This window comes from Tyto alba, unplaced genomic scaffold, assembly GCF_018691265.1.
Source record: "Tyto alba isolate M040663 unplaced genomic scaffold, T.alba_DEE_v4.0 Super-Scaffold_42, whole genome shotgun sequence".
In the NCBI taxonomy this organism is placed as follows: domain Eukaryota; kingdom Metazoa; phylum Chordata; class Aves; order Strigiformes; family Tytonidae; genus Tyto; species Tyto alba.
This window is the reverse complement of record NW_024881318.1, coordinates 34,111,937-34,135,057: the sequence shown is the minus strand read 5'-3', so window position 1 is coordinate 34,135,057 and position 23,121 is coordinate 34,111,937. Positions and strand designations below refer to the sequence as shown.

Genomic DNA, 23,121 nt, shown 5'->3' with positions numbered 1-23,121 from the left:
GAGTAATGGGAAAACTTTACAAATTCTATCACTGCAAGCAGCTTTCCTTACATTTTAAAGAAGGCTTGCCAAAAGGATGACCACTTCTATCTTCACCTTCAGAAGTGTCTAATGGAGGCTATAGACTCAGTGATTTTAGAGATGCACTTTCTTTAAGAAGTCAGGGGGTAGAAAACTGTAGCTACCACATTATAATGAGAAACCCTGCTTTGCTGCGTACTTCTATTTATGCATTTTGATTTCAGAAAAAATCAGCTATGCTTGGGGTTTTTTTTGCTAGCCTACACAAATTTCAGTTAGCTGGAAGGAGAAGGGGAAGGAAATCTCCTTATGATTTGACACTTATTCCCACACCATGCAATTTTAGCCCCTTAGAAACTTTAAAAATAATTTTCAGTATATCACAGGTTGCTAGACCAATGTGGCTCTACAGACAATGGTAGCAATTGCAAGTCAGCTATACTGCCCTTGCTACTCTTGTATATAACATTCAGTTAACAAACTGAAGTTATTAGTTTCCCTTAATAATTAACTAATTATTTAAGGAGGAGGCAGTGCTTACTTATCATCTCTGGAGTATCTGTCAAACTTAAAAAAAAAAACCCTACCACTGAAGCTGTTTATCACTAATTTGCATCTGGGACAGACCAGCTGCTTGCTTCTTTACCCTCAATCTGTCTGCAAAAGAACTGCTAGAAAACATAAGGCACACAAAAAGCCACTTCTGTCAGTAGATCTGGGAGTTCCTACTTTTGCTACTCCAGTTGTACTAATAATCACTCTTAGATATACTGCAAATTTAAGATTTTTCCCTATCTCTTCTATGGCCAAAGCTGAAAATTACTGTATATTGGCACAACTTTTGCCCAAATTAGCAACTACAGGTAGGCTGTGTTCATTAAACTGTTGAAATCAAAATACCTTCCAGACCTTACACACAATCTGAACAATAAAGGATCAAGAGCGTATACTGATACTATTCTTTGAGATATGAGCTGTTTCCACTGGAGTCTTCCAACTGCAGCATATATTTTTATAGACAGAATTGCTGTAATAGCAGCAAGTCAGGAAAGCACAGTAGAATTTTGGATTGCAGAGGTTTTGTGGAAGGCCTGGTCTAGAAATAGTATTTGGATTTCCAGCTCCTCAAACAGGAAGCTTTTAATGAATTTCCACTTTAATTTTTTGAGTTGGCAATGTCAGAAACCCCCTTCAGTTTTGTAGCATATGAACCACCTTTCAAACCCCACGACACCTTACTCTACATGAACTGTGACAAAGCTTTTTGTTTAAACTGAAGTCTTAGCCTAACCCTTGTACCTCCATCAAATGTTTCTCCCCATAATGACACTTGGTTTAATAAAACAAATCTGAAGTTACCCTTATTAATAAGAAGAGAGTCAGACTCTCAGAAATCATACAACCCAACACTAATACGTAGACAAGTGTTGCTTACATTTTAGGATAAAACCAAGTTATGTTTAATGAAAGCACAATGTAACATTTAAATCCCCTTAGTAGAGGTAGAAAGCCAGTGTTTTAATCTAATCCATTCAGATCTGAAATACTGATACCAGATACTGATTTATTGCTATTGGTGATAACCAAATTGGAGAGCTTATAATGTCAGTAAGGTAGCATGAATACAGTTGTGATCTCCAGTATTCATAGAGTAGAACATGTCCACATCTGTAGTAAGACAATAGCAGATTCTACCAAGAATCTACCACTTCTTGTAAACATTGTATTTGTGCAGATTTTTTTTCATACTTTAATTTCTAAAGTCATGAAAGGCAAGGTTAGTAGCAGAAAACACATCCAGTTTCACATTCATCAATGAGAACCCTGCTCTTCAAGGACAACCAAAAACCTAGCAGCACATTTTAAAACAATATTGAAAGTTTTTGTGAATTACTCACTCTTCAGAATCCGTTCCCCATTAAAACCAAACAACAACAAAAATCTGATGTGAAAAATAAAGTGCAGTACCCAGAAAAATAAGTGTCAAGAAAATAGCTGTTTCTTTTTAAAAAAAAAAAAATAAAAAGAAGAAAAAAATTTAAAAAGGAAGAGTACTTGGCCTCAGTCTTAAAAGTTCTATACTATGTCCATCATTCTGGATTCTTCTTCATCTCTTTGTATCACAGAGTTTAAATTGCAGACATCTGTGTTTATGGAACCTTGTAGATCAGCTGTGTTCTGCAACAGATGAAAAATCGACAGCTTAATTCTCCATAACTGTGTATATGGAGGTGGGGAGACAGAGAGAGAGAGGAGAGAGAAAGAAAGAAAGAGAGAAACGGAGATTTTTAGCTTAAGTTGGACTGTGTTGTCCATCTAAAGATAAGACAAATAAGCAATAGTAAAGAAATGAGCTCTGAAAAATTCATCAACCCAAATTATCTCACCATACAAGAATTCTTTAAATTTGCTGGCATAGTTTGTATTTGGTCTCAATATTTCTAGCACTTTTACTTAAAATTCAGCTGTTGGATCTTACTTGAGAGGTACTTTAATCAAATTATTTCAAATACGTAGTTTCAATTGTGACTCCTTCACTAACACCTAATTTCTGACAATCTTTTAAGTTGCTTCTTCATTCCAGAATGTGGCCATCGCTAGTACTGTATCAAAAGACTTAAGTACCCCCAGTTTCTTATTATTGCAACAAAAGACTTTCCTTAGGCTTGACTTACCTGAATGATCCCATGAACAGAATTTGTCATTTCACTGCTTGTGGTAAAGGCTGAATACAATTCTAGCATCTGATCAATTCTGTGATGCAGTGTTTATTTTAATCATGATAATGTAAGGGCACTGAACTAACATATGCTTTTAACCTTATTCTGATGATTTCTGAATTCCAGCAAGTAAAAAGAAAGCCCATATATGTCTTGTATATTGATAATACTGCATATTCTATCCTGAGCACTAGCAGCTCTAGGAATAACCCTCTTTACATTTCAGAAAGGTACAGCTTCCAAAGGCAGGACCTAATCCTAGTTTAGTTAAATTAATTTCTAGAAATAATAAACCTACCGGTGAAAAAGATACCAGCTCTCCTACAAGACCAGGACTGACACTGAGATCATGTAGTAACATAGTTTGAAAGCCATGTGAGCGTGACCAGATTCTCACTCTTGTCTTGAATGACTCAAGTTCATTTTTAAAAGCCTCAAAATAGCCTTCTCCTGTCTGCAAAGAGAAAAACGAAATATTTGCACTTCAGCCAGATTTACTTTTGAGTTGTAAGCATATACAGTGCTGTAAAAAAACACGCAGTAATGCATGTTATGCTCTTTGTGGTATAACAAGTGTGAACAACTTGGGAATAATGTTAGTAAATTTAAAGTTAAATTTTTGGGTAGATTTTAAGACAATCTGTAGTACTTACATGTAGAAGCAAAGTAATTGATTTATCAAAGGACACGTAAAAATAAAACTAATTGTATTCCAACTCAGAAGCCACAACCCTTAGAAGAAGAGGTGCTTGTAGCACTCTGGTTGAAAGCAAAGTACAAGTTGGCTCACACTTTAACTGAACTCTTTTAGGCAACACTGAGATCCATCAGAGTCTGGATTGCTCTATTTCAGTAATGAGAAAGGACACGGTTTTGGGCCCCACTGTGAAATGCAGATGAAATGGAAAGTTGTGACAACACATAGGTACACTGTGAAAACACAAGTGTAATTAGCCCAAATCAGTCCTTAAATTGGTCTATGTTTGCTGTCGTTAGTTATTACTTGTCTCTAACACCCCTGTTGTCCCCCTGCTGTATCTTGCTTTCCCTCTGGGATAAGCAAAATCCACTAAACTTTACTTTTTCAGAATTGTGATTACACCAAATATGACGTCTAGGACAGAGCTGCTAACAAAACACTTTCCCATAAGCCTACATCAGTCAATAAAACACTTTGCCTGTAATGGTTAGGAAGAAATCTTCTCTAAAACACTGGTCCCGTGTATAGCATCAAGAGTTGCTCCCATCATTACCCAAGCTGACTTACTTTGGCTTTTTGGAAAAAGAGACGAAAGCAGCCTCTTGGATCCACACTGCAGCTTCTGGCAATTTCTATAATAAACTGCATTACAACTGCTTGGTGTGCTACTTGCTCCATCAGAGCTGTCTTCTGAAAAAAAGTTACAGTTATGATTTAAAGCTATTTCCTGTGATTATATTTCTAAAATTCCACATAATTTCCTTTTGTTCTAATTCCTAATCAGATGAGAACTGATGCTTACAGAAGCAAGGGGAATGATAATTAGCTATATAGTGACAACGCACTGTAGAGTTTTTCTTCAATAAAGTAGAGAGAGGATGGGAAGAACAGTTATTAGATAGCTAATCAAGTTGGTCAGCTTTTACATATTGCAAGTGGAAAACTGTATGCTTTCAAACAATTTAAACATCTTCATACCTGTTCAGCTTCTAGATGAAAACACCACCACATCAGATATCTAGATGTTTCTTCACATACGAGATATGGGTGATCAGACAAAAATCTTTGACTATCATCCCATCTGCTCAGCATACCTAATAAGAGAAACATAGTTATTTTAAATGGATACATGATTTAATGCATCAAGGAAGTTACTTGCACAGATATCCCAGTATATATAAGACCTTTTTAATTCACTAACCTCAGAATGACAGCATGCAGCTAAATTTGTGGGGTTTATTTATACATCTAGCCAACTGTGAAAGACCATTACCAGAAGGTATAATCAGACTTCGAAGTTACTAAAAGTAGATATTAACAGTCAGTTTCCTATATTTCAATGCTTCTCTAGCATTAAACATTAAGTTGTTTTTAATCAGTTCTCATGCACACTAGTGCTTCTAACACATCATTTGCTAGGTTTTTAGGAAATTTTAATTTAATTACAGGAACAGCTTGATCTCAAAAAGCAAAGCCACATCAGTATTGGAACGTTAACTAGAAGACTGAATAGTGATACCATGAAGCTACCTTCATGTAAAGAGCTGAGTTTAAAAATTGGAACTCAGAGCACTTCTTAAAATTGTCCTTCATGTATCACTGACAGTCAAGTCATTACTGGCAACAGGTACCAGATCTACAGCTTTACATGTCTATCAGTGTATAATTATAACCAGGCTAAAGATAATTCAGTGGTAATGACCTAAGCTAATCTTAATTCTAGCAAACAAATGCCTAAAGAGAAAGCAATGGCTAATATTTCTTTTGGCTGTTTTCAAGAGCTCTATTCTGCTAAGTTCTTTACTGCTTGGAAGCCAGAGCAGGATCCAGAAACAGGACTTATGCAATATGGCTAGCTATGTCCAAACCACCTCTTGGCAGCAGCTAGCACACAACAGGAGACTTGAAGGAGCATCAATATACTGTCCCTTTTTACAATGGACTTAGGTATTTCGAATTAAAATAACAACATGGCTTTGCATTTAGGAGGTAAGAAAAAAATTGATGACCTTCTGTAACAGCTTAATCGGAATTTAGACAACAAAGTAATTTTGTCCAACTCTTAGCTAGGAAGCCTGCAAGAAAGCCCCTTTTTTTTTTTTTTTTTTTTTTTTTTTTTTTTCCCCTGCTGAAATGCACAGCAGGGGAGACTTCCTCTGATTCTGCTATCATTACACTTCGCAATTAAGGTATTTGAGAGAACCTGTTGCCTATCACTGCTACTTGCATATTGTGACAACTTGGTACCTGCAAGGCTTGCTAAGGGTAACAGGGCTAGAAAACCTTTCTTTAAAACAGTTTAAGACCCTTAGAAGCCAAGTGGCTTAGTAAAAGTTAGTTTGTACAAATAATTGAATTTTGCTAACTCAGTCCTGCACTTGATTGTTCTGGAATTCCAAATATGGCTATACTATATCATAGTATGAAACCAGCCTGTAACTAAGAATGGAAAGCACTTCAGAGAACCATCAAAATTTCAGATTGCTTTACAAGATCAGCTTTGTGCTTAACTGGGATCAACAATTACAACAGAGCTAAAGTGACACCTAGTGGATAATTAAATGCAATTTTAAAAACACCTAATTCCACATACACCTACTCTCAGTCAGCACTTAAAAAAGTTTCCCTTTAATTACTCTTTAGTTAACATTACCCTTGTAGCTTAATAGCCACCAGAAAAGCATTTATTAAAAGGAGAGTGCTATGGACAACCCCATGCACTTTTATACACACGACTTTCATTTCCATGAATGTCCCTGCCTTTTCCCACTGCATAGTATAAAAAGTTGCTAGAACTTTAGTTTTCATGTTTTAAGATCCTTATTTTTTTTTTTAAGTTCTTACTGGTCAGGGGAACTAACAAGCTTCTACAGTTTACACCTTACTTTGCTTTGAAATTATCTGTCCTGATAAAATTAAGCTGAGCGGTCTGTTAGCCAGGTGTTTAATTTGTTAGAATTCATTCTATACAATAAGGAGCAAACCTACACAAATTCTGTAGAACTTTGAACTACAGAATGTTGGAAAAGGCATACTCACCAAAGTGTCTAATCTTTTCTTCATGTTTTTGCATAAGTGGTCCAGACACATCTTCATCTTCTGTTTCTTTTCTTTTATGATTAATAAAACTCTGAGGAAAAGAAAAATTGTACTATCACAGAAACCCAAGACATATCTTTTTGTGATATATAGGAGTATTGTATTTTAATATGTTACTACTTAAAGTGCTATGTTCTAATTTTAGAGTTGTGTCATATACTTGAGAAGGTTTTCTTTAAAAATGTGCATTGCCTAATAATAGAGTTCAAAAGTCTCATAGTCTACCAACTAAAGAATTCCTGAAAATCTTCTGTCCTCAGTGTCCTGATTTCAGCTGGGATAGGGTTAATTTTTCTTCTTAGTGGCTAGAATAGTGCTGTGCTTTGGATTCAGTATGGGATTTGGCATGAGAAGAATGTTGATAATACACTGATGTTTTCAGTTGTTGCTAAGAGATCAAGGACTTTTCAACTTTCCCTGTCCTGCCCATGCACTGGTGTGCAAGATGCTGGGAGGGAGCAGAGCCCAAGCACCAGACCCAAACTGGCCTGTGAAATATTCCATATCATTGCTCAGTATAGAAAGGAGGGTTAGCTGGAAAGGGGCGGGGGGGCTCTCACTTCTGGGATTGCAGCTTCATGATCTTGTGTTTTTTTCGGGATCGCTAGCTGGGAACAGACTGGGTATCAGTCAGCAGGTAGCGAGCAGTCACACTGTGCATTACACATTTGTACTTTCTATTATTGTTTTAGTTTATTTCAGTTATTAAACTGTTTTGCTCAACCTACAAGTTTCCCTTTACCCTCCAATTCTCTCCCCCATCCCCGGGGTGGGGGAGGGGGAGCAAGCAGCTGTGTGGTGTTTGGCTGCCAGCCCAGTTTAAACCACAACACTCAGGTAGGAACTTAATAGCCAGGATGCAGCTAAAATCAGTGAAATCAGGAGATGCGCTTGTTGTTCAAATTGTGAAATCAAAGCCGAGATTCTCTATCAAAAAAAGTCTGTGATTAAATAATCTGCATTACAGTAGTCCTTATTACAGGCAAACTAACAGTCTCACATTTTAAGAATTCGACACAGTACAGAAGCAGACTCCTCATGTGAAAAAAAGTAATTTTTCAGCATATTTGGCAACACTTGCACTACATATAATGGTTTGGGTTGGAAGGGGCATTTAAAGAACAACTAGTTCCACCTCTCTCTGCAGTGGGCAGGGGACATCTTTCACTAGACCAGGTTGCTCCAAGCCCCATCCAACCTGGCCTTGAACATTTCCAGGGAAGATGCAGCCACAACCACTCTGGGCAACCTGCTGCAGTGTTTCACCACCCCCATCATAAAAAAATGTCTTCGTTATATCCAATCTAAACCTACTGTCCTGGCTGGGGCTGGACTGGAGTTCCCGTTGGTCTGGCAGCGGGAGGAGCTGCAGCACCCTGAGCCCCCCAGGGCTCCCCAGGGCCCAGTGCCCTCACCTGTGTGCGGGGGCGGGGGGAGCACAGCTGGAGGGCTGGGCCCCGATTGGCCGATAGTCCATGTCATGTGACATTGTGCTCACTATATAAAGGCAGGAGCGGGCCGAGAGGGGCTGCCACTTCTGGGAGTGTGGCTGTGGGGCTTTTGTGTTTGGGATTGCCGGCTGGGAGCAGGCAGGAGGTGAGCAGCTGTATGGTACATTACCTGTTGATACTGCTGTCAGTGTATTATTCTGTTACTGTTATTAAACTGTTTTTATCTCAACCTGCGAGTCTCCCTTTGCCCCTCCGATTCCCTCCCCATTCCCAAGTTGGGGGAGGGTGCGTGAGTGACTGTGTGGCATTTAGCTGCTGAGTAGGCTCAAACCACAACAGTCCTTTTTGGCGCCCAATGTGGGGCCCAAAGGGTTGAGATAATAACAATTTGATTTGTGTGTACTATCAAGTTTGTTATAATGCCGACTGCCCGTCCTGTTACAATGTCATTTGCTTGGCTCCTAAAATCGTGGGTTTTGTTGCTGCAGTTGTGTTATACATCACATTACTTACCATATGTAATCTCCATGCTGTTGCTTATTACCCATGGGAATTGGAATAAGATTTTTGCCTTGCTGTATTATGTAACTCTAATTTATGGCATGATAAAATCTTTGGTCCTGGAAGTTGTGGGGCACCTACTGGAGTGGGTCAGTAACTACACCCTCCACCTTTTCTCCTCGGAAAGACCACCCAAGGGGGAGATACCTTTTTCCATCTTCCCCTTCTCCAAGCTACTCGCAAGTATACTTGAGAATGCTGAGAACTCTGAATATTCATGGAATGCTCATATTAATGTTGTTGTCTTGTTTCTAGAAGCTGTAGTGTTCCTGAATGTGGTTCAGGTTCTGTTTCAGGTTATGCAACTGTTTCTGAATACCACCCAGAGGTCTACCCCAGGGTTGCAGAGTTATGAGTGGCTGGGAGTGTGGGGTAGCATGGATAAGTACCTAGGACAGTGGGGACCGCCAATGTTTTGGAACTTCACCCCTGAACAAGTGCGGGATCCTGAGAAATTAGTAAAATATTTAGAAAAGGTGTGCTGTCATCCTGACACCTCAAGAGAGATGCAGATCATTGCAACATGCTGGGGCCTGGCCCATGCCTACCGAACCCTGCTTGCCACCATGCAGTACCCTCAAAAGGAAGACGTCTCGGCATCTGCGAGCAAAACAACCGGCACTGCAACCACTCTGACACCCCCACCAGGCACTGCAGCCACTCCAACTCAGGCGACTGACGCTGCAGCCAATCCGACCCCTACGATAAGTACTGCAGGTGAACTGGAGCATCAATCCACAACAGTATCAGTTGCTCCCATACAGAAGAAGAAATACACTAAAAAATCCCCTCGCATTATAAAAGATGATGGTGAGCGAGGGCCATCACAAGAACAGGAGGAGGAGGCAGAGCCAGTGGTAATCACCCGATCCCTATCCCTGAGTGAACTACGAGACATGAGAAAGGATTTCAGCCACCATCCAGGTGAACACCTCCTTACATGGCTGCTCCGATGCTGGGATAGTGGGGCCAACAGTGTGGAATTAGAAGGTAGAGAAGCCAGGCAACTGGGATCCCTGCCCAGGGACACAGGCATTCACAAGATTATTGGAAGAAAGACACAAACGCTCAGCCTTTGGAGATGACTACTGTCAGGCGTGAGGGACAGATATCCCTTCAAGGAAGATCTTATATGTCATCTAAGTAAGTGGACCACCATCAAGAGAGGCATCCAATACGTGAGGGAACTGCCTGTGCGGGAGATGGTTTATTATGATCCAGATGATGCACGGCTACCCACAGACCCAGATGAAGTCCAATGTACCTGGCCCATGTGTCAGAAGTTTATATGGAGTGCTTCCACCATCACATACCAATGTATTAGCAGTATTGAACTGGAGAGATGAAGAGGGACCAACTATGGACAACTTGACTCACCAACTCCAGCACTACGAAGAAAGTCTCTCTTCTTTCATCGTCGCGGCTGTGGAGAAACTGTCACAAGAAGTCCAACAACTCAAAGAGGACATGTCCTACTTTCCACCTGCACAGACTAAGGTCTCGGCTATCAGGAGCAAACAGTTCCCTACTCAAACGAGACGGTATACACCACGGGGGAACCTATGGTATTACCTGCGCGACCATGGAGAAGACATGAGAAAATGGGATGGGAAACCCACCTACGTTCTAAGAGAGCGGGTTCGAGAGTTGGAAGGAAGAACGGCTACAAATCAAGGTTCTTCCAGGAGAAGTGCCGCTCCAGTCTCAGCTAATCAGTTACCCAAACAGCGTAGAAGAGTTGACTCTGCTCCTGATCCTATGAGGAGAACTTCTGAGTTGTATTTACAAGAAGTGAGTAACCAGGATGAGACTGAGATCCGCGTAGACTGCACTATCCCCTTCATCGATAATGGACACTATAAGCAGCATTAGAGGGGCCCTGCCTCCAGCCAGGTGGAGGAGAGGGACAATCGTGTTTACTGGACTGTGTGGATTTGATGGCCTGGCACATCTGACCCCCAGGAGTATAAGGCTTTGGTGGACACTGGTGCCCAGTGCACCCTGATGCCGTTGAATTTCCAAGGAACAGAGGCTATCTGTATCTTAGGAGAGACAGGAGGTTCTCAACAGCTGTGTTGGAGGCTGAGGTGAGCCTAGCTGGAAATGAGTGGCAAAAGCACCCCATTGTGACTGGCCCGGAAGCTCCCTGTATTCTTGGAATAGATTATCTCCGGAGAGGGTATTTTAAGGACCCAAGAGGGTACCGGTGGGCTTTTGGTATAGCTGCCTTGGAGACAGAAGAAATCAAATAGCTGTCCACTCTGCCAGGGCTCTCAGAAGATCCTTCTGCTGTGGGACTACTGAAGGTTGAAGAGCAACAGGTGCCGATCGCTACCACGACTGTGCACCAACGGAAATATCGCACCAACAGAGATTCTGTAGTTCCCATCCACCAACTGATTCGTCAACTCGAGAGCCAAGGGGTGATCAGCAAAAGTCGCTCACCCTTCAACAGCCCTATATGGCCAGTGCAGAAGTCTAATGGAGAGTGGAGATTGACAATGGACTATTGGGGCCTGAATGAAGTCACACCACCGTTAAGTGCTGCTGTGCCAGACATGCTACAGCTTCAGTATGAACTGGAGTCAAAGGCAGCCAAGCGGTACGCCACAATTGATATCGCCAATGCCTTTTTCTCCATCCCTCTGGCAGCAGAATGCAGGCCACAGTTTGCTTTCACCTGGAGGGGTGTCCAATACACCTGGAACAGACTGCCCCAGGGATGGAAACACAGTCCCACTATTTGCCATGGACTGATCTATACTGCACTGGAACAGGGTGAAGGTCCAGAACACCCACAATACATCGATGATATCATTATATGGGGGAATACAGCAGAAGAATTTTTGAGAAGGGAGAGAAAATAGTTAAAATTCTTTTGAGAGCTGGCTTCGCCATAAAACAGGGTAAAGTCAAGGGCCCTGCACAGGAGATTCAGTTTTTAGGAATCAAATGTCAATATGGACATTGTCAGATTCCCATAGATGTGATTAATAAAATAACGGCGATGTCTCCACCAACCAGCAGAAAGGAAGTACAAGCTTTCTTAGATGTGATAGGCTTCTGGAGAATGCATATTCCAAATTACAGTCAGATCATAAGCCCTCTTTATCAAGTGACCCAGAAGAAAAATGAATTTTATGGGGCCCTGAACAAAAGCAAGCTTTTGAACAAATTAAACAAGAAATCGTTCATGCCAGTTCGGGCAGGACATGATGTTAAAAATGGGCTCTACACTGCAGCTGGGGAGAATGGCTCTACCTGGAGACTTTGGCAGAGGGCACCAAGGGAGACCCCTGGGATTCTGGAGTCGAGGGTATAGAGGATCTGAAGCCCGTTGTACTCCAACTGAAAAAGAGACACTAGCAGCATACAAAGGGGTCTGAGCTGCTTCAGAAGTGATTGGTACAGAAGCACAGCTCCTCTTGGCACCCCAACTGCCGGTACTGGGCTGGATGTTCAAAGGGAAGGTCCCCTCAACACATCATGCAGCTGACGCTACGTGGAGTAAGTGGGTCGCGCTCATCACACAGCGGGCTCGAATAGGAAACACCAACCGCCCAGGAATACTAGAAGTAATCACAACTTGGCCAGAAAACAAAGACTTTGGAATGTCACCAGAGGAAGAGGTGACCCCAGCTGCAGAGGCACCGCCATATAATGAGCTACCAGATAATGAGAAGCGATATGCCTTATTTACCGATGGGTCCTGTCGCATTGTAGGGAAACATCGGAAGTGGAAGGCTGCTGTGTGGAGCCCCACACGTCGGGTCGCAGAAGCTGTTGAAGGAGAGGGTGAATCCAGTCAACTTGCAGAGGTGAAAGCCATCCAGCTGGCCTTAAGTATTGCTGAGCAAGAAAAATGGCCAGTCCTTTATCTCTACACTGACTCATGGATGGTGGCAAATGCCCTGTGGGGGTGGTTGCAGCAGTGGAAACAGAGTGGCTGGCAGCGTAGAGGCAAACCCATCTGGGCTGCTGATTTGTGGCAAGATATTGCTGTTCAAAGAGAGAACTTGGTTGTGAAAGTACGCCACGTAGATGCTCATATACTCAAAAATCAAGCAACGGAAGAACATCAAAACAACCACCAGGTGGGCCAGGCTGCAAAGATTAAGGTGGCCCAAGTAGATCTGGACTGGCAGCATAAGGGTGAAAAATTTATGGCTCGCTGGGCCCATGACTCCTCAGGCCATCAAGGAAGAGACGCAACGTATAGATGGGCTCATGACCGAGGGGTGGACCTAACTATGGACATTATATCACAGGTTGTCCATGAATGTGAGACATGTGCTGTGATCAGGCAGGCCAAGCGGTTAAAACCTCTTTGGTATGGAGGGAGATGGTTAAAGTATAGATATAGGGAGGCCTGGCAGATCGATTATATTACGCTCCCACAAACTCAGCATGGTAAGTGTTATGTGCTCACAATGGTAGAAGCAACTACCGGATGGCTGGAAACATATGCTGTGCCCCATGCCACTGCCTGGAACACTATTCTGGGACTTGAAAAACAAGTCCTGTAGCAGCATGGCACCCCAGATAGAATTGAGTCAGATAATGGTACTCATTTTCAAAATAATCTCATAAACACCTGGGCAAAAGATCATGGCACTGAGTGGATATATCATATCCCCTATCATGCCCCAATCTGGGAAAATTGAGCGGTATAATGGGCTACTGAAGACCATGCTGAGAGCAATGGGAGGCAGAACTTTTAAGCATTGGGACACACATTTAGCAAAGGCCACCTGGTTAGTCAATACTAGAGGATCTGCCAACCAGGCTGGCCCTGTGCAGTCAAACATTCTGCATATTGTAGATGGAGACAGAGTCCCGGTAGTGCACCCTAAAAACATGCTGGGGAAGACCATCTGGGTTATTCCTACCTCAGGTAAAGGTAAGCCCATACGTGGAATTACCTTTGCCCAAGGACCCACGTGCACTTGGTGGGTAATGCAGGACGGGGAAGTCCAATGTGTACCTCAAGGGGACTTAATGTTAGGCGAAAATAGCCAATAAGCTGTATTAGATTAGTCACCACACCACCCTACCAATGCTTTGTTATGGCAAACATGAACGTGGATGAAAATAGGACTGGTTCCAGCAACTGATGCCCAGCGACTGCCGCAGACTGTGAATACAGACACCATCAGATGCATCAGCCACCAGCTCCAGCTGCAACAGAGACTGCATGCCATCCTCCTGCCAGGTCTAAGGACACCTCTGCCCTACTGACTGAGCATCACTCCTCCTGCCTGAAGGGACTGTTATGACAGATGGAACCTGAAGCTATGGACCAAGTGAACTCATGATACATCCTGCAATGATGGACCATGGACTGAGGGAATGACATCTGTGCGCATATGTCTTTGACCAAGGATGAGGACAGTAAATAACAAGAATGTATTAGAAATATGGAACGTGAGCATAATGTAAAATGATATGGAATAAGGGGTGGATATTGTCCTGGTTTGGGCTGGACTAGAGTTCCTGTTGGTTTGGTAGCTGGAGGAGTGCTGCAGCACACTGAGGTTCCAGAGGCTCCCCAGGCCCCAGAGCCCTTGCCTGTGTGTGGGGTGTCATGGTTTGAGCCTGATCAGCAACCAACCCCCGCAGCTAATCACCCTCCCTTCCCCCTCCCCACCTGGGAATGGGGGAGGGGATTAGAGTGGTGAAGGGAGACTCGCAGGCTGAGATAAGGACAGTTTAATAATGGCAATAAAATGAGAACAATGATGATGATAGGGGGAAAACAAAAAGAAATATATAAACAGGCAATGTACAGTGTAATTGCTCACCACCCGCTAACCAATATCCAGCCCGTTCCTGGCCAGCGACCCCGAGATACCAAGATCCCACAATCGCAATCCTGGAAGCAAGAGAGAGAGAGAGAGCCCCTTCCTGACCACCCCTCCTCTATATAGTGAGCATGACGTTCCATGATATGGAATATTTCACTGGCCAATTTGGGTCTGGTGCTCTGGCCGTGCTCCCTCCCTGCTCCCTGTGCCCTTGCGCATGGGCAGGACATGGGGGGTCGGAGAGTCCTTGAAGTCTCGGTAGCAGCTGAAAACGTCCGTGTGCTATCAGCATTCTTCTCATACCAAACCCAAAGCTAAATCCAAAACACAGCACTCATCTAGTCCCTGAAAAGGAATATTAACTCTATTTCAGCCCAAACCAAGACAGGGGGCAGCACAGCTGGAGGGCTGGGCCCGGATTGGCCGATAGTCCATGTCACGTGACATTGCGCTCACTATATAAAGGCAGGAGTGGGCCGGGAGGGGCTGCCACTTCTGGGAGTGTGGCTGCGGGGCCTTGGTGTTCCAGGAGCAGGTGGGTGTCGGTCGGCGGGTGGTGAGCAGCTGTATTGTACATTACGGGTTGATACCGCAGTCAGCATATTATTCTGTTACTGTTATTAAACTGTTTTTATCTCAACCTGCGAGTCTCCCTTTGCTCCTCCGATTCCCTCCCCATTCCCAAGTGGGGGGAGGGTGGGTGAGCGACTGTATGGCATTTAGCTGCTGAGTAGGCTCAAACCACAACACCTACTCTCTTTCAGTTTAAAACCAAAGCTCTCCCCAGCACCTTCTCTTCTCTAGGCTGAACAACCCCAACTCTCTCAGCCTTTCCTCACAGGAGAGGTGTACCGTGCCTTTTCATACATGTCTTCCTTGTCCCCGAGCTGGATGCAGCATTTCAGGTGGGGTCTCATGAGAGCATAATAGAGGGGGAGAATCACCTCCCTCAACCTGCTGGCCTCACTGCTTTTTATGCAGCCCAAGATACAGCTGGCTTTCTGGGCTGCAAGTGCATGTTGCCAGCTCATATCTAATACCTAGATGGTCTACACAAGTTCTGATTCACACTTCTGGTACAGAAAGGTCACCCAGATCTGGAGTATAAGTGCAGCTTGCTCCCTTCCTTCCATGAGGGAAAAACCCCTCCATTTAACACATACTGTGGTTTTGTGTTCTACTGGACACAGAAGACCCTTAAGACTAGTAAGGAATGGAATAAAAAAAAAAGAGGCTAATGTTTGTTTTCATGCACACTGACAGAGGTCATACCTTATTAAATACCTCCTTACTAACAGGATCTGTGTTCCACAAATGCTGTTTTTCCCTCTGGTTTAGTGCTTCTTCTTTTCTTCTCCATTCTTCCTCTCTCCTTCTCAACTCTGCAGCTTCAGTCTTTGCTTGAGCAGATTCCTGATCGTGGGATTCTGAATTATGCAGTGCTAAGCTACCAAGTTTCTGCTGGGCTTCTGCTAGGTTCCATGTGTACTCCACAGAGTGCTTCACAAACTCTCTTTCTTTTTGGCAGGCTAATTCAATCCCTTGGCTGTACATCTGCGAGGAAAATCAGACATAGTATTTATGGAGGGAAAACTGACAGTTCACCGTTTGTACAGGGGCAGACAGGCCTAAATCCCAAAGACAGTGTACCTGTAAGGCACCTTAGATACACAGCATTATATTCGCTGGAGTGATGAATCATAGTATTGTACAGCTAGATGTTTTTTAGAAAGAGATTTCTAATTCAAGCTGTCTTAACTTTAATTGCATTTGCAAGATCACGGATTAGGTACTGCTATTGGTAATAGTCTCCAGACTGTAAAAAAAATTTTTGACACAGCTGAAACACCTCCAGCTGTCTTTGGGCTGCAATGCTAGTAACAACCAAGGGTGAAAATACTCTGAATATATACTTCTGAGAAGAAAGTATCTATTTTGTGATGTCAGATCACAACAGTAAATTAACTGCTGCTGCCTGCATTCCAATACGGATTACCTAACAGATGGCCAACATCTTCCCTTGAACGGACAGAGAAAGTAGAATTTAAGTTACGAAGTGGCTGAGGCCCAGCACAAACATATGCTCCTTTTGGTCAAATCTATCAAGGAGGTCACCACTCATAGCTAGGAGAGAAAATGACCTCTTAAGCTGGGAATTCACATTTAGTCATTTAAGAAATTATCCTCTAAAGCATATGCCATGACTTCCCACCAAGAGCAGAGAAAAAACATCCATACCCATTAGTTCCTCAGCCATCCAGTGCAGTATTATGAAATTTGTGGTGCTGATAACCTCTGGCAGAGGGACATGAAGGACAGCACAAGTTGTAAAACATAACTTGAAGGAAACTTTAACGTAGGTACATCAAAGTTCTTGTGACAACTTTGCTTGGGAATTACTACTTTTTTTTTTTTTTTTTTTTTTTACAACAGTAAGAACATGTCACTGTTTGAAAAACTAACGGCAGCTTCTTGCACAACTCCTGACAGCGTATTTATAAAACACCGACTGGCCCAAGCCAACAGGGAAACGCACACACTCCCCCCACGCCCCCGTACGGCTGCTTTCTAAACACGAGGGTGCTGGGACAGCTTCAGCCCAGCTCCTTCCGCGGCTCTTGCCAAACGTGGAACTGTAACTCACGGGTGGCGGCAGACGCCAGACACACCCTCCGCCATCCTCCCCACCCCCCAAGGCGGCGGCAGCGCATCTGCCCCCGCTGGCGCGCAGCGGCGCAGCCCCGCTGTAGCAGCGGGCGCGTCCGGACACGTACCGACCCCCGCCCCGCGGCTACCCGCGTCCCTCCGCGGGCCCGCTCCGCGGGTCGGGCTCCGGCCGCCGGGCAGCCGAGGCGGGGGAGCGGCGCGGGCGTACCTGCGGTTCCGGTACGCGCTGAGGGGGCGCGGGAGCCGGTCCCCGCTCCTCGCCCTGCGGCGTTGGCGGCGGGGGGCCGCCGTCCCGCGGGCGCGGGAGCCACAGCGCCATCCTCGCCCCTGAGCGCGGCCTCAGCCGCTCCGCGGCGCTTCTCGCCCCTCACCGGAAGGGGAGGCCGCGCACCACTTCCGGCAACCGAAGCGAGCCGCCGCGCTCCCGCCCCCCGGCGCCGGCGGGCGGGGCCTCTGCGCCAGCCGCGGGCGGGCCGGCACGGCGGGACGGAGCCGGGACCCGGACCCCGTAACCCCCTCACACACCCCCCCCCCCCACACACACACCCCCGGTAGCGCGCGCACGCGCGCGCGCACTGGCCAGCAGTTACGGCGCCGAGGCGCGCCCGCCTGCCATCGTTCGGAGTACCGTGTGTAGGGCCTCTTCCGCGGCGGCGGCGGGCCAGCCGCCGCCCTGGAGCCTACCCGCCGGCAAGGACGCTGACGAGCCATGCGTGTGTATATATCGATAATATCTCTATTTTTTTTCAAAAAAAAAAAACCAAAAAACAACCGGGAGGCAAGGCGGCCGCGGGTGCGCGCACAGGCGGCGCCGGCGCTGCCGGGCGTTGTGGCGAGGGACGCCGCCCGCGGGGGCGGGGCGGGGTCGCGCGCCGCGGCCGTTGGGGGCGCCGCGGTCGCCGTGGCAACGCGGGCCGGGCCGGGTCGCCCATCCCCGCCGCCCGCCCGCCCCGGCCCCGAACGGCCCCGAATGGCACCGAACGGCACCGAAGGCGGCTGTGGAGCTGCGGGTCCGGGCGATGAGGCCCCCGGCAGAGCGGCGGGCCCTCGGCCGCTGGGAGGGCGTAGCGGCGGGTCGCCCCTGACAGCCTGCGCGGAGGGGGGAACTTGTCACCGCGGTTATTCCGGCACCCTGAGGTGCCGCGCTGTGAGAAATGCTCCGTTGCCAATGATCAGCGGCTCAGAGAGGAGGCGTGGTGAAAGCACTCTTTATTACGATCCTGCAAGACCGGGCGCCCCACTAGGTGGACTCGCCTAACAGCCATCGTGCGATGGTTTCTATCCCTTTTTCCCGACCCCAGGTTCCCTCCCCGGATTCCTCACTGGCTGGGTACTACAGGGTGTACGGACTTCCCGAACCGCCTACCGACACCCCCCTTCATGTATGTGTTCGTACGTCTGATGCTCATGGAAATGAACCTTCGCTTTCTCCAGGGCGGAGAAGTTAATATGCATGGACTCATCACGCAAGCGTAGTAAGATGAAAAGTTCAGAAGTTCAGGTTCCCCAAGCCTTTCGGTATCTCCAGCCACCTAAAACTAGTTCCAAGTACTGGGTCATCACAGTTAACAAAAAGACCACTTCTAGCCACAGGCTAGGTGTGAATCGCCCGTCTCGTTATTCTTATCAGGCTTGTCAGGCGAAAACAACATTCTTTCTTCCCCTTACAATTTCCCCCTGTTTTTTATTTATACCCTTGTTGCTTTTCCCATTTCTCAGAGTATTGCTCCATGAGTATTTTCTAGTGTTGACAACATGATTTCGCATCTTTTCTCTGATGACAGGTCATCTCTTGCGTCCTTATCTCCCTGTTCTTCTAGTAACAGCACCTTGTCAAGGTAGAGGGGGTGGTCCCCGAGGCCTCTGTTTTTACAAGGCAGTTTCAGTGAGGCGTTGAACCAATCCTCTGATGCAAGGGATTATGCAGCATCCCACTGCTGCTAGGACACCTGCTGCTACAATCAAAGAAGTGAGGATGGATACGGCCATTCCCTTACATTTCCCAAACCAGGAATCCAGCCACTCAGTCAGTGAACTGTCTATTCCTGAATTCTCTGCTAGTTCATCCGCCAAGGTAGTAAGTTTCTGTCTGCAATGCCTTAGTGATAGTCCCATCAGGGGCTGTGTTATTTGGAATAAAAGTACAGCATTTGTTCCCCAGCATTACACATACAACTCCTTTCTCAGCAATTATCATATCTAGAGCTGTTCTGTTTTCCCAGGCCACTCTACTTGTAGCATCTAGCTGCTTGGCAATCCCCTTTACTGCATCTTTAGTATAATTTATAAACCTCTGATTATTATAATAAACATAATTTATCCAGTCTACGTTCTTGTTTATAGTTACCCGCCAGAATAAAAAGGACTCAGACACTTCCAATATTCAATTCCTTGCCTTATGCTCATCTGGGACTCCCCAAGGAACTCAAATGCAGTCAATGTATATTTGATCATCAGATGATACTCCTAGGTTCCTCTTTGCATGTCTACCTGAAGGTTCTGATCTTTTTTCAAATGCCAGGGTGAATGGGATGGTCAGTTGGACAACTGCACATGTTCCCTTCCAAACTGCTGGTAGGATGGGTTGCAGGATTCTTCGTCCACAATACCACCACAGGTCTACTCTGAGGGTACTTAATGCTGAGTAATTTCCTGCACTGTTGTTAGTCACATTCAAGGTTTTTGTGTGTAAGTTGACTTTTCCCAAAAGTCTGGTAGCCTTATTACCCTGTCATGAGAGACCAAAGGCAGTGGAAAAAGCAGGTGGTACTTTGATATCCTTGTCCTGTATGGCAGGAAATAGTAATGCTGAATACTTGCAAGTTTCATTACCCCAAGCAGCCTTCTTGTAGAGGGCAATCATGCACTGCATGCCTTGTGAATCCTGAGTCCAAACCCATGGGGCAGGGAACAACTTGTGTCGTTGGTCTTCCTGTTGCACAGGCATAGCAATTGCTATGATTTAAACTCTGTACCATATATTTGATCCATTCTACCCAGGCATTTGTATCCCTGTATCCTGCCTCTATTTCAGAAGTTTGTTTAAGATCCTTTGTTTCACAACCGTCACAATTTTAGGATCACTAGGGGGACTCAATTTTCCTTCTTCGGGGGATTGAGTGCACTGCTTTTTCTCTTTACTAATCTTAGTCTGTGATGCCCATACTGCTATTCTAAATCTTGCTACGGGGTCCTTCCCTGTTACATCTGCCCCAAGGCCATAAGTGCGATCTACGAGGTTATCAGCCTTTTGATGGTTATTACTATAGGATTACATTGCAAAGATGAGCAGGTGGGACTGGGGACCCCTTTAGATATGCTTATTTGATCCTTTAATGCCTTTGCTGTATTGGATGGGGGAGGTGTATAGGGCCATCCCTGGTAGATGATAGTCCACCATAAATTATTCCACCCGGGACATGGTAGCCCCCTATGAATTTGTGTCTCAGGGCATAGATATTTACTTTCACTACTTGTCTTTAGGTCTCAACACTTCCACAGTTCAACACCTGACAGGCATCAAATTGGACAGTTTGGGGTCTTTCTGTCCTAGTTACATTTATCCAAAGCTTAACAGGATACCCAGCTCCTCCCTTCCACTTATCATCTGTTGCTAGCAATTTCGCCATGGCAATTGTCAGGAGGTATCAATTCCCCCCTTTAAGACTTATTAGAGTCCATAAATTCTCATAAGTCTCATAACATTATTCTTTTGATTGTACTGATTACAATAAAGATGACAATGATTATCATGTTTACTATCAGCCCTCCAGCCTGGGACCATCCTTTCTTACACTTAAAAGTTGATAGTTATAATACTATCATAATATGATGTAATATATGTAATATATAATACTAAACAAGATTGTAACAGTCATATTTGAGTGATCAAGCATGTAAAGATTATCAAAATTATAATAACAACAAATTGCTTTACCCATGGAAGGGATGGAAACCAGCTAGTCAATCAGGACCAGTCTATATTAAATTCTTTTACCATTTAATTTCTTGCCCTAAGTCCGACCTGGTTAAAAAGCTGGTCCCCTGCCTTCTTTTTTTTTTTTTTTTTTTTTTATTATATATATATATATAATAATAAAACAGTTGAAATTATTACCCACAAGTTTTTCTTACAAACTTCAAATTGAGTGATGATTTTTGTTTCACCATCCATGGAGCAGAGCCTCTTTTATCCCGAGAGTAGTGTATCCAAGGTCCCTTCTCTGCTACCTTCAGTGTTGTATAGGTGGTCAATAGTACCTCGAAGGGTTCCTGCCACTTAGTTGCCCGTGGCTCATCTTTCCATGTTTAAATTAGACTCAGTCCCCTGGTTGGAATCGGTGAGCCGGAGTGTCTACCCACTTTGGTGATGCAAATCTGGTTGTGAAGCTGCTGGAGGGTCTTCCCCAGGGCCAACAGGTGTTGTTGGAGATCCTGGCTTTGCTGCAAAGAAAAGTCTTCAGGAACTGATACATTAATTCATACAGGCTTATGTGATTTTTCCAGTCTGTATTCTTATTCTTAATAATGCTATTTGTAGTGCTTTTAATCAGATTTCCTGGCATATCATACTCAGTTTTAGTTGGAGAGTTTTAGTTCAAATGTTCTAGCCTTCTACTGGCCTGAGGCCTTTATGGGGTATGTAGGTCCCATCTAATCCCTAAATGCTTTTCCCACTTTCTGAACTTCTGTGATAAAAATGGGGACCTCTATCTGAAGATATGCCTGCTGGTATACCAAATCAGGGCATTATTTGATTCAGCAGCTGTTTCACTACCTCACGAGCCATATTGGTGCAACAGGGGTAGGCTTCTGGCCATCCACTAAACGTGTCCACTAAGACCAAGAGATATCTATATCTCCCTGTTCTTGGTAATTCAGCAAAACCTATCTGATAATATTGTCCTGGAATCAGTCCTCTCCTAGTTATTCCCAAAACTACCTTACTGCCTGTATTAAGATTATTTATCTTATAAATTTCACATTTTTCAACAACTGATTTTACAGTTTCAGTCATGTGTCTACTAATTATAGTTTTCCACAAATATTTAACCAGGCTTTCCATTCCTCAATGAGTAGCTTCAGGTTCTTTTGTGGCCACCTTTTTCATTAAGCTAGGAGTTAGCAATATTTGCCTTTGAGACGTTACTGCCCAGCCACCTTAATTGTTTTGCGGCCTGTTTCAGGGATTTCCCACTCAAAGGCAGACAATTCCTGGCCCTCCAACCTTAAGGTGATGCAAAAGAAGTCACCCTTTAAATCAATCACTGTAAACGACCTTAATTTTTCATGTAATGTAGTTAACAATGTATGTGAATTTGCTACTACAGGATGTGTATCTTCTGCTACTGTATTAGTTGCTTTTAAATCCTGTACCAGCCGGTAATTCTTCCCATTAGCTTTCTTTACCGCCAATATTGGAGTGTTATATTTAATTTGGTGAATGCCAATCATATTAGTAATATGATAATAATAATAATAGTTATCAGTAATTATGTTAATAATTATATTAATTATAGTAATAATAGGCATATTAGTAATCCAAACATGTTTAGAATTAGATTTACTAGAGGTTCAAGCCCTCTTTTCACCACTATTTTAATTGGATATTGTTTCAATCTTACCGTCCTGATTCCTTGTTTCAATCAGATCTTTACCGGTTCTGCTGCCTCCCGTTATTCTTATCAGGCTTGTCATGTGAAAACATTCTTTCTTCCCCTTACAGGCACCATATGGCAAAGCTGCACAGACACGAACAGATGTGTTCCCGTATATGTATTATACATGTGCATATGTATATACACATGATGTGTTTGTGTATGCGTATCTGTGAATGCACGTACAGCTACAAGAGCTCCCAGGGAGCGGTCCGGATTTTAACAGCTTGGTTCTCACCTTGAAATGGAAGTTAACATAAAATGAGGGCATAGCTTTCCATTGATAATATCCCTGTGAAGATTAAAACGTGCCCTCATTGTAGCCATAGTTTCTCATCCATGGGTATTTAGGTCTTCCTCCAAACAGGGGGCTCTGACTGATTCTTTGGGGTTGCAGGTATAAGGTCTGCTAGAAAGAGTTTGCAAGGAAAAGACTAGATT

At 44.4% G+C, this 23,121-nt stretch overlaps 1 protein-coding gene across 3 annotated transcripts; it reads right to left on the bottom strand.

Moving 5' to 3' along the window:
• Positions 1 to 1,457: 1,457 nt before the first annotated feature.
• CDC37L1 (cell division cycle 37 like 1) lies at positions 1,458 to 17,844 on the bottom strand. Of its 3 annotated transcripts, none has more exons than XM_042804511.1 (7): positions 17,652 to 17,844; positions 15,629 to 15,910; positions 6,481 to 6,571; positions 4,420 to 4,535; positions 4,009 to 4,131; positions 3,040 to 3,195; positions 1,458 to 2,199 (listed from the first exon to the last, which is right to left on the bottom strand). In XM_042804511.1, the coding sequence occupies exons 2-7, from the start codon at positions 15,908 to 15,910 to the stop codon at positions 2,098 to 2,100; spliced, it is 870 nt and encodes a 289-aa protein (XP_042660445.1). In that variant the 5' UTR covers positions 17,652 to 17,844; the 3' UTR covers positions 1,458 to 2,097. The 3 variants fall into 3 exon arrangements, with proteins under 3 accessions (XP_042660445.1, XP_042660442.1, XP_042660443.1); XM_042804508.1 differs by lacking the exon at positions 17,652 to 17,844 and adding an exon at positions 17,232 to 17,408; XM_042804509.1 differs by lacking the exon at positions 17,652 to 17,844 and adding an exon at positions 17,232 to 17,408 and having other exon boundaries at positions 4,009 to 4,128.
• Between the last annotated feature and the right edge of the window lie 5,277 nt (positions 17,845 to 23,121).